This window comes from Dendropsophus ebraccatus, chromosome 4 (assembly GCF_027789765.1).
Source record: "Dendropsophus ebraccatus isolate aDenEbr1 chromosome 4, aDenEbr1.pat, whole genome shotgun sequence".
NCBI lineage: Eukaryota > Metazoa > Chordata > Amphibia > Anura > Hylidae > Dendropsophus > Dendropsophus ebraccatus.
This window is the reverse complement of record NC_091457.1, coordinates 23,093,675-23,105,806: the sequence shown is the minus strand read 5'-3', so window position 1 is coordinate 23,105,806 and position 12,132 is coordinate 23,093,675. Positions and strand designations below refer to the sequence as shown.

The 12,132-nt window shown below is 46.2% G+C and overlaps 1 protein-coding gene across 1 annotated transcript in view; it reads left to right on the top strand.

Annotated features, from left to right (window-relative positions):
- Positions 1–2,760: 2,760 nt before the first annotated feature.
- Positions 2,761–12,132, top strand: part of PACS1 (phosphofurin acidic cluster sorting protein 1) — a 29,789-nt gene continuing 20,417 nt past the window's right edge. The window contains exons 1-7 of the mRNA XM_069965257.1: positions 2,761–2,983; positions 6,695–6,782; positions 7,847–7,936; positions 9,027–9,152; positions 9,516–9,660; positions 11,478–11,569; positions 11,883–11,963. Of these exons, the coding sequence (XP_069821358.1) occupies positions 2,802–2,983; positions 6,695–6,782; positions 7,847–7,936; positions 9,027–9,152; positions 9,516–9,660; positions 11,478–11,569; positions 11,883–11,963 (804 nt within the window). The 5' untranslated portion in view covers positions 2,761–2,801. The remainder of the gene's footprint in view (positions 2,984–6,694; positions 6,783–7,846; positions 7,937–9,026; positions 9,153–9,515; positions 9,661–11,477; positions 11,570–11,882; positions 11,964–12,132) is intronic.

The window sequence follows — 12,132 nt, the reverse complement described above, 5'->3', positions numbered from 1 at the left end:
CTATTCTATTATAAACAGTGCCCAGTGCCCTTCATCCTATTTACAAGATGGGGGATAACAGACTGATGGTGGGTGTCTGACCGCTGATCATGAGAACAGGATAGAATAGTCCCTGGAACTGAATGGAGTTCATGATCAGAGCTTCCAGTACATGGTCAAGTCTTCCAGTACTTATCAGCTACTTAATGTCCTGCAGGAAGTGGTGTATTATTTCCAGTCTGGAGAGAGCAGGAGAGGTTTTCTATGGGAATTTGCTGCTGCTCTGGACAGTACCTACCATGGACAGAGGTGGCAGCAGCGAGCACTGTGTCAGACTGGAAAGAATAACCACTTCCTGCAGGATATACAGCAGCTGACATGTACTGGAAGGCTTGAGATTTTTTAATAGAATTACATTGCAAATCTCTTGCACCAGTTGATTTGGTTATCATCCCCTTTAGTCTGCACTTAGTGGGCCTCCAGGTAGGTAGAGTGACTGATTTAGTAGACTGAACATTATATTTACTCTGTGCTTGCCATATTGGACACAAGAGCCCAGCTAAGTTACAACCCAGTATCCCTTCTGCTGCCTTGTAATCCCCCCTACCTGCCTGACTGACACCCGCTGGGGCTGCCTTTCCTAATTCACCACTGACTGTAATATCTTGTGCTGATCATCCGTGGTGCGGCACCTGCGCAGTAACGCTGCATTCCCCTTGGTGCAGAGGTTGCACTTCACATTTTGATTGAGAGGTGGATTAGGAAAGGCGGCCCAGTGGTTGTCAATCAATGAAGGACAAGGTTACAAGGCAGCAGAGAGGCGGGGATTTGGAGCTCTTGCATCTAATTTGCATATAGTTAAAAAGATGCCCTGAAGAGGACAATGAGAATACAAAAACAAAGGTGTGCCTGATCTCAGGTTACTGTGCCCTATTGTGCCCATCAGAGCCCGGAATGGACTATAAAGGAAGAGGCTTTTCTACCACCGTAACAGCCAGAGCAGCTGCTACAAGGCCTAGCGTGCTTCTGCAATACACTGGGCCCCCTAAGTTGTCATCATTTGCAGCACCTGGTGGCCGAACAGGCCTCCCAGGTTACAAAAGTCCCTTTAACTGCAAGCAGTCCTGACCAGTGCTTGCAGTTATGACTACACTGGACAACTTGGTGGTCAGTCAGCCAGTGCTGCAAAAAAAATGGCCACTTTCTTCCAGAGAAAGCCCCACTCTTGTCTCCAGGTCAGGTATGGTTTGCAATTAAGCTCCATTCACTTTAGTGGAACGGAGTAGAGATGAGCGAACCGGGTTCGGGTTCGAATCCAGTCGAACCCGAACGATCGGCATTTGATTAGCTGGGGCTGCTGAACTTGGATAAAGCTCTAAGGTTATCTGGAAAACATGGATACAGCCAATGACTATATCCATGTTTTCCACATAGCCTTAGGGCTTTATCCAACTTCAGCAGCCACCGCTAATCAAATGCCAAACGTTTGGGTTCGGATCGACTCGAGCATGCTCCAGGTTCGCTCATCTCTATAACGGAGTTACAAAACCTGCACCCAAACTGGAAACAAGAGTGGGGGCTGTCTCTGGAAAAAAGTGGCCATGTTTCTGTAGTGCTGAATAACCCCTTTAAGGGTGCCTTCCCATGTAACGGACCTACAGCGGATTTCACACTCGCAGCGGGATGGACATCTTGCTGTGAGTATGTCAGCAGCCTGCCCCGTTAACCCCCTGGCTCCTGGAGCCCATACTTCACCTGCTCCCCGCTCCGGCTTGCTTCTGGGGTCCCGGTGTCTTCACGTCCCGCTCAGCCAATCAGTGCGCTGCGGTGGGCAGTGATACATATCTGTGTAGCAGTGATGACCTGTAAGTGCAGCTTAGCTCCCGTTCATCTAAATGGCATCTGAGCTGCAATAACCAGTGAGGACCAAATGCTCAGCTATAGCGGCTGATTACTCTCCCCATCTATAGAGATATAGGGGGAGATTTATCAAACATGGCGTACAGTGAGACTGACTCAGTTACCCCTAGCAACCAATCAGATTCCACCTTTCATTCCTCACAGACTCTTTGGAAAATGAAAGGTGGAATCTGATTGGTTGCTAGGGGCAACTGACCCAGTTCCACTTTACACCGTGTTTGATAAATCTCCCCCATAGACTGGTATGTCAATTTAGAACTGCTAAACCACCAGCGACCACTAGGTGGTAGTAAGCACCGAGGGATGTGCTAAAATTGGTGTATTTTCTAATGATACAAACAAAAACCGCATCAATAACTCCATTGTTGAATGGGCTGATTCGGCGGCGGGGCTGCGAACAGTGGGGGGTTAAAGCGGGATGTAAATCCCGCTGCGAGTATGTGCTATCATAGGGGTGAATGCTACCGGATCCGCAGCGGTTCTCGCTAGGAATCCGCAGAAGTGAAACCCGCTGCGGATCCGGTAGGTGTGAAGGCACCCTTAGACTTCTACTGAAAACAAACAAACGCGAACACTAATATTTTCTTGGTCACGTGATAGAAAAGCCGCAGTACAGCCGCCTCCAGTAATCCTGTTATCGCCCCCCCCCCCTCTCCTGCTCCCGGTTCACACACAGCGGACGTGATGCGGCCACGCTCTGACACTCTGCGGTGATTGGTCAGGCAGGCGATGACGTCAAGGAAGGAAGCCTCGCCCGTAAACATTGCATCCGGGCGCTGATTGGCGCGCAGGACACCAAGCTCCACGACCCGGTGACGTCAGGCCGCGCCTCACCCTGTCACGAGGTCTCCGCCTCGCCTTCTGATTGGCTGCAGCACCAGTCTTGCTTTGCTCTCTGCGCCATGTCCGAGCGCTCTGTGTCAACGGGGCCCTCGGGGGCCACAGTCATGGCGCCGGCAGGGGGCTCCTCTCTAGGGGGCGACTTGCCCGTTACTGGGCCCACCCCGACAGCTGGAGGTCCGGTCCGCATGAACTTGTACGCGACCTGGGAGACGGACCGAGGCAGCGCGGCCTGCGTGCCCAGGTATGACGTAAGCACGTATCGTGATGTCATTGCAAGGACAGTGACGTCATGTCTAATGATAGTGGTAAGGGGCACCTTCATGCAACTTTATTGTTCAGGTGGAGTGTGTACATGTCATCTCCTATAACATGATCCAGCAAAGGCAGCAAGCTGCAGCCCTCCAGCTGTTGCAAAACTACAATTCGCTTTGGCTGTCCAGGCATGATGGGAATTGTAGTTTTGCAACAGCTGGAGGGCTGCAGCTTGCCACCAGTGTTATAGATCATGTGACGTTCTGGACCATTCATGTATACGCTCCAAGGACTCCCACATATCTGGATAGATTTCCTACAAGATTTTGGATGTGCCCCCCCCCCCCCCACTATAGAACAGTACAGTCGGTGGGTGATCTCAGATGCCGGATACAGCAGTGTGATCCGTCTCTCCTGTGAGGCCAGTGGTGGCGGCTTCTCATCACCCCATCCGACGCCAGGTACTGTGCACAGTGATGGGAGGTCTGCATGCAGCTGCTCAGCCGAGTAAAACTCTGCTGATATCAGAGACAGATGAGGTTTGGTCTCTGACTTGTTGGAGTATCGGAAAACTCCATAGAACGACCCAAATGTTTGTAAAAGACAGACTGCTTTGGGACGATGGGGGGGGCTGGATTTATACACCTGTGGCTATGGGACTGGGACATTTGAAAACTTTTTATTTCTTTTACTTTTTTTTTTTTTGCAATCCGTTTTTCGAAAAACTGTTTTTTTCACCCCTTGACTTCCATTATAAAAAAAAAAATGGATCTACGCTATGTTTTTCTGTACGTTAAAAAACAGTTGTGTTGTGATCCGTTATTTTTTTAATAATGGAAAAATGGATCAAAACGGATGCACACAAATGCCTCTGTTTTTCCATTTGTTTTTTGCAAAAACGGATAAAAAAACGTAGTGTATGTACGAACTGATGTAACAGGCTGGGATTTCAGCCGCACTGATTTATGTTTCCCCACAGAAATGATGTTTTAATGCTGCCTACATTTCCCATGAAGCCTCTGGCTATGCAGAGAAAGAGAAGGAGGGGGGGGGGTCTCTTCACTGCAATTCATCTTATTAGGCTGCTGGGCTGCTTGTACATTGGTTGGTGTCAGTTCACACTCTGGGCAGCTTTCAAAGTGGCGGCCATGTTCCAGCCATAGTGTAAAAGGGTAGTTCACGAAAAAATGTTTCCTTCATATCAACTGGTGCCAGGGATTTGTAATTTACTCAAAAATCTCACGACTTCAAGTACTTATCAGCTGCTGCATGTCCTGCAGGAGTATTTTTTCCAGTCAGAAACAGTGCTCTCTGCTGCCACTTCTGTCCATGTCAGGGACTGTTCAGAGCAGGAGAGGTTTTCAATGGGGATTTGCTACTGTTCTCTTGGACAGAGGTGGCAGCAGAGAGCACTGTGTCAGACTGGAAAGAAAACACCACTTCCTGAAGGACATACAGCAGCTGATAAGTACTGGAAGACTTCAGATTATTATCCGGCACTTGCTGGGACCAGTTGATTTGAAAGGTGTGAACAACCCCTTTAAAAGATGGGCCCCCCTCACTCGCTACTTGCCGGGGTATCAGATACGTCATTGTTTTTAGTTTCTGAAATAAAGGGGGTCCTGAGCCGTTTCCCTCACCTGTAGATTATATACATACAGTATATACAGCTGTGACTCCTGTAGACTCTGTACAATATGTGAGCAGATAATAGAGGACACCTATATGTCTAACAATCCTCCCCGCCCAGGGATATCATGTACATGTACACACACAGCGCCGCATGTTCTCCCATTTCAGCCCTAAATAAAGAAGTCAGTAAACAGCTGGAGCCTGGCCCGGGATGTCAGCTATGCGTCCCCTGAGGAGGAGACGTACACTAGTGTGAACCCAGCCTCAGGATGCATCCACACTGCCGTCATGTCTTGTTTTTACAAGAGCCGTGATGGATCCATAATGTAACTAAAACCTAGTATTACCTGCAAACCCTGCATTACCGATCCTGTGATCATATGCCCAGCAGTATTGTATAATACAATGTTCTATATGAAGAGTTATGCTAATGGCGTAGCTCCACAAACCATGCTGTCCGCTATATATATATATATATATATATATATATATATATATATATATAAACACACACACACACACACACACACACACAGTGGTGCCCTGTATTACGAGCATAATTTGTTCCGGGTCCGTGCTTGTAATCCAAATCCGCTCTTAAATCAAAGCAAATTTTCCCATAAGGAATCACTGAAATGCAGGCGATTGGTTCCATACCCCCCAAAAAATGATTTTTTTATTCAGAATAGCATGTAAAACAGATGAAACAGCAGAATCTGTGATATTATAAGTTACTGTACAGTATAGCAATCAGCATGTGGTGTATAATGTATAGTAAGGGCATAAACTTGATAACACAGAAGCAGTTTGTAGATACAGGATGGAGCTGCAGATCCCCATAATGCAGTAGTGTAGTACAACAGGCTAGAATAGAGAAGCAGGGCTGCTGTCAGAGGACTGTGTGGTCACATGACAGCAATTGGGAAGGGGGGGTGTTCAGCATGGACCAATCAGGAAGTGAGAATAAGCTGTGCTGCAGGACAGTGGCAGAAACTTTTCTATACAGCAGTGTGTATAGCAGAGTGTGAGTGCAGGCACGTTATAGCAGCAGTGTGTATAGCAGAGTGTGAGTGCAGGCACGTTATAGCAACAGTGTGTATAGCAGAGTGTGAGTGCAGGCACGTTATAGCAGCAATGGAGCAGATGGGAAACACAAGGGCTGACAGAGACTGCAGAGAGGAATGAGCAGGGCATATGTGGGGACTTTATAGCAGCACTCTCTGTCCGAGGAGAGAGGGGTTACAGCTATGGAGAGATCACCATTACAGTCCTGTCCCCTGATGTAAGCCCCAGCCTAAGGTGGATCTGCTATGATTTGGAAGGTGAGGGAGACTTCCTGGGTCAGAGTACAGGGCTGTAGACCCCGCTATACAGACCTTTCCCCTCCCCCACTCCCCCTCCCACCCAGTACAGGGAGCTCTTAAACTAAAGCAATGCTCTTAATCCCAGTTACAATTTTGAAAAACTGTGAACTCTTCTTGCAAAACGCTCTTAATCCAAGTTACTCTTAAACCAAGGTACCACTGTGTGGTGTGAATGTGTGTGTGTATATATATATATATTTTTTTTAAATCTATCTATCTATCCATCCATCTATATATTTATTTAGTGGCAAATCCTACACGTTTTTTTTTTTTTATTTCCTTTTTTATAAACCTGATTCGGTGCATCTTGAAACGCGTCGGGTAAAACAGAACAAAGTCCGCCTTATGTAAATGGAGTGATTCTCCATAAATCTTCCCTATCCCATTTATCTCTTCATTCTCTTTATTGTTGACTTTGATACAAATACATCTCCTCCCTTCCTGCGGATCTTGGTCCAGACAGCTTTTGTGCAGGGCTTTTTCTTCATCAGGGATCCCATCATCCACTGCACTCTGTGGTCCTCCAGGCTTTGCTGTGTCTGATCAGGTTTTGGACACTCCTGTTTCTGTGTGTTCTCCATCTTGTGCTCAGTTTTCACCCTGTAGAGGAACGTGTTAGTCATCCTGGATCTCGTTTACAGAAATAGACTTTGTTTCCGAATGATTTTAGTGAATTTGATTTACTGAATCAATATCTATTTCAGGCTCTTTTCCCTGACGTTACGGAAGCTTGTGATGCTGAAGGATCTGGATAAAGATTTGCCATCAGTTGTTATAGCTGTGAAGCTGCAGGTAATACAGTCGCAATGTAAGAGATTAGATAAAGGGAAGGGGGGCTCTTCGTTTTTTGGGCTGCACAAACACTACAAGGATTGTTCGTGCAGCCCGGGCCCCTCTATTTGTCTGTATTACAACTGGGCTCCATTTACTTTAATGGAAGTGAGAGGCAAAACCACATCCAAACTAAGGACAAGAGAGTTGCTGTTTCTGAAAGTAAGCGCCCATGTTCTTGGTTAACCCCTTAAACACACTGAACTATATATCACAATGTACCACTAGGTACATCGCTTTGTGTTTTTTACATGAACAGATGGTCGCGGTCCCTTTTTCAGAACCACCGCCAGATTCCTGAGCACCGGCCCGGCATGAGGCACTGGGCCCTAGTGTGACAAGACCCCCTCCCGTCTGTGACGCGGCTCCATTAGAATCAATGGAACTGCATCACACAGGGGAGATTGTCACTGTGGGGCCCAGCAGGCCCAGCCCAGTACTTCATGTCAGGCCAGTGCTTGGGATAGACCAGCACTGTGCCTGGGAATCTGGCGGTGGTTTAAAAGAAGGACAGCGCCGGTCTGTTCATGCAAAAAACACAAAGCGATGTACCTAGTGGTATATTTGCTTTAAAGGGGATATTCCAAGGTTTAAAGTTATCCCCTATCCAAAGATTAGTAGGGCCCCCACCGATCATAAGTATAGAAGCTATTCAACCCCCCAGTGCAGATGGACCAGCAGCAAGTATGCTCAGCCCCCTCTCTGTTTATTTTTGATGGGGCTTGTAAACATTGATGATCACTGGCTCAGCTTTGCTCAGATACAGAGAGTGAATGGAGCGGTAGTTGTGACTGCAGCAGCAGAGCATAGACCCATATTGGTGTTGCAGTAATTGTAACAATCTGATCAATAAAGAGAACATGTCATTTATATTGCATGATGAACATGATAAAAATAAATAAAAATTTTGAATACAAAAAGGTTGATTTTGAATTTCATTTAATATATCTTACTCTATAAAGCAGCAGGTGGGGAACAAGCTCAGTCTTTTGTCTACGTAATTAGTTAATTAATTTTGTCTTTAGGGCTCAAAACGTATCTTGCGCTCCAATGAAATCTCTCTCCCCACCAGCGGTGTGTCAGAGACAGAACTACAGCTGACGTTCTCCCTGCAGGTAACTTTATCTTTTCATGTTAGTTCTTTTTTTCTTTGAATTTAATATTCTGCATTTCATTTTTGTTTATTTTATGTCTACTTTTCCTTATTTTTGTTTTGTTAAATAAAAAAACTGCAGGACAGCGGTAGGGGGGTGGGGTATAAAAATAATAAATAGGAATGAGCCACAACCCGCTCAAGGCCGATCGTTCGTTATGTGAATGACGGTGGCTGAAGAAGTTGGATGCAGCCTTAGGGTCCTATTACACGGAGCGATAATGGACCAATTCAGCCGATTATCTTTTTGTGTAATAGAGGGAATGACCAGCCCATGAAACGATTATTGGCTGACTGATTCTTTAGGTCCAGTCCTAAAATTGTCAGGAGCGCACGTCTACGTGTAATAGCAACGCCTGGCAGATGGCTGATGATTGTTGTATGAAATAATAAAGTATTACCTTACTATTTTCCCAGGTGTCCTCGGGGCTTTCCCTGGTCTTCCGCTCTGTCTTCTGCTCCCTTTTCCTCCGGTCTCTGCACTGACAGGCTGCGGCCAGTGCAGACACCGGAACAGTAGGCAGAGTAGAGCTGCAGACATTAGAGAAGGCCTGAGGACACCTGGGAACCTGGTAAGGTAAGTTATTACTTTATCACTGTGCACTAAAGGCAAGGACTGCACGGACATCGCTAACGATGTCCATGCAACCCTTGCTTCCCGATAGTTGGCCCCCGGAAATTGCTCGGTAAACAAGTGCCGATCTTGCAGATCGGTGCTCGTTTACAGTTTGAGTGGGCCGTGTTATAGGACCCTTAGGCCTCAGCCTGTTCCATGTTTTCCATGACTCCCTAGGGCTGCATCCAACTTCTTTTGCCACCGGTATTCAAATGCCGAACAATCAGACTTGAGCGTACTCCAGTTGCACTCATCTCTAATAATAAACAGGTCATACTTACCTGTCCCAGTTCCTCACATTCTCCACTGTCACAGGAAGCGAGAGATAGTGGAGGGCAGGGGGAGTCCGGGTCCGGTGGCCGCAGGGAATCATTGCACTGTAATAATCCGCTTCTGTATAGATAACGGTGTCTTCTATTGTTTTTTCTCTTCCCAGTATCCGCACTTCTTAAAGAGAAATGCAAATCGCCTACAAATCATGTTACAGCGACGAAAGAGATACAAGAATCGTACCATCCTGGGCTATAAGAGCCTGGCTGTAGGAGTTATCAATATGGCAGAGGTAAGGCCCGTCCATATGGATCTATAGGTAGAATTCCCCACTGTGATAATGTATCCTCTATCCACAGTATAGGTGATGGGTAAAAATTTACAGTAGAGATGTTATGTGTAATAAAGACGCAGTATACAGTATGGGGGAGATTTGGGTAAAGTGAGACTGGCTCAGTTGCCCCTAGCAACCAATCAGATTCCACTTTTCCTTCCTCACAGACTCTTTGGAAAACGAAAGGTGGAATCTGATTGGTTGCTAGGGGCAACTGAGCCAGTTTCACTTTACACCATGTTTGATAAATCTCCCCCAGTATACACAGTGTATTCTCAGGTGTATTCCCCTGAACCAGTCTTGCCCCCTCTTTTCTTTCAGGTCCTGCAGTTTCCCAGTGAGAGCGGCCTTGTCCTTTCTCTTCATAGCCATGCCAAGGATGTGTCTTTACCTGTTGCTGAGATAAATATCCATTCGCTCTCCAGTCAGCCGATTGACCATGAGGGGCCAAAAGCCAAATTATCCGGTATGACTAAATATTCCTCCTTATCATCACAAGCAGAATTACAATGAAAGGTGACACCCACAGAGCCTCTTTTTGAAAGATTTTTTTTTTTCTAATCATCTGTGAGATGTGACGGCCGGTTCGGATTCATACAGGAGCAGGGACTTCAAAATATAGGAGTCCTTACCAGTGCGGTGAGGCAGTCGATTAGCTCTAGTGACTCCTGTACATAGAGACAGATTTACAGCCCATGCACTAGGACTTGGTACATCCCATTATGGGGTTTCCACGTGTGTCAGAATTTTTTCATGCAGACCTGTCACAATTATGCAGCAAAGCCGCATGAGTTACATATGGATCTGGCTTTACGGCTGAATCACAAATCCACAACATAATGCAATCTGGTGACATTTCTGTAATCCATAGCATGATAGATATACAGTGATCCCTCACCATACGATATTAATTGCTTCTAGGACAACCATTGTATGTTGAGACCATTGTATGTTGAGACCAAAATTATGGAAAACTGGCCTATACACTATACTCTGGAGAATCACTACCAGACAGCCAACCAGTGCAGGCATTTCACTAATACTGGGGTTTTACCAGTAAAATGGCCAATTTCATTAGTTGATCATCAAGTTATTTACATGTGCCGCAGATCCTGACTGTTTGTTTGTAGCATTCTATGTTGAGTCTGGTCTCAAGTTACGATGGTCCAGAAAGGACCATTGTATGTTGAAAACATTGTACCTTGAGGCCATTGTAAGTTAAGGGATCACTGTTTATATTATTTTGTTTTACTAACTTAAACTTAAAACATGACCGCTTTCTTCCAGAAACAGCACCCCCCCCCCATATCCTCAGCTTATTCTTGTGAATGCAGTGGATTGTAATACCACAAACAGCCTGAGGACAGGGGTGGCACTGTTTCTGCAAGAAAGTTGCTGTGTTTTTTTTTCTTCTCTAATCCTTGATAACATCTTGATAACACCCAGGGAGTGATCCTTTGTATAGAAATGCTATTGGCTAGTAAATGAGCAACCCATGTCCAGTTCCTGGTTCCCGGGCTTTATACCTTACCCTTTTTATTTTTCTTCAGTGACCATACAGTAAAGCATGGCGCCCTCCTATCTGTATTAGTGTCATATTCAGGAAATGTTTAGATTCATTATAATATATATAATGTTGCAGTGAAATAAGAATCCAGGGATTTGATCAAATACCTGACCCCTTTTAGGGAAATGATGGAATGAACAATGGAGGAGTCGCCCGACTCTATGTTTGGTGGCGGAGGCGGACGGGGGAGCAAAGCGGCACACCTCCCCGGCTGCATGTGGCGAGGCGGACAGGACTGGAGGCAGTAGGGGGAGCAGAGCAGCACACCTCTCCAGCAGGCATAAGGTGGCGGAGGGGTGGATGGAAACTCCTGGCAGGCATATGGGGGGAGCAGAGTGGCATACCTCCCCGGCAGGCATAATGCGGCGGGGTGGACGGGACTGGGGGCACACCTCCCGGCAGACATACGGCATTGGGGCAGACGGAGAGCAGAGCGGACAGGCCGGGGGGAGCAGAGAGGCGTTAGGGTAAGCAAATTCTATGTAGCAGGGGGAAATGATAGAGTTCATTCCATCATTTCCCTGAAAGGTCAATTTGATCAATTCACCAGGGAAATGATGGAACGGCTCGGTCATTTCATCATTTCCTGGGATTTGATCAAATCCCTGATTCTATCATCTCACTGCTACATATATATATTGAATACAAACCTTATCTGCAAGTGTATATAACAGAGTAGATCCTTATAATAAGACATGTTCCTATCTTGTCTTTAGACCGCTCCCCAGATATTGAGAATTATTCAGAAGATGAAGATGAAAGCTTCTCCTCAGAGCAGGAGGGGAGCGATGACCCGTTACATGGGCCGGTAAGTACTGGCATCTAGGCCTGGGCTTCTTTACTATCATTTACATGGTACATAGATCCCCATCTTATAGTTTATCACCAAGGAAACTCTCTGCTTCCCCCCTACCCCGCTCGCTGTCTGATTAGTATGCACAATGTATGCTTATATAATGGGAATGATTCAGATGGTAATATCCTATTAGGCGTCTGCAGGAATTACTGGTGATATATATTTACTGAGTAGGGGGACAGAAATGCCGGGGGTGTATACGCTCCTATAGCATCTGTGTATTACTAGATATAATAATACAAGAATGGAATTGTTTCTTTTATAGGATTTCTATTATGAGGAAGACGAAGTCCGAAAAGTGAAGAAGTCACGCAGGAAGATCCAAGCGTCATCGGCTATTACTAGAGTGAGAATACGTTTTATATACAGTGTATTTATAGTCTGCATCATTACTGTCTATAATAACCGTGAGGAGGGAGAGGAGGTCTGTGCAGGAAGATACAAGGGTCCTGCTGAGGAGGGAGAGGAGGTCTGTGCAGGAAGATACAAGGGTCCTGCTGAGGAGGGAGAGGAGG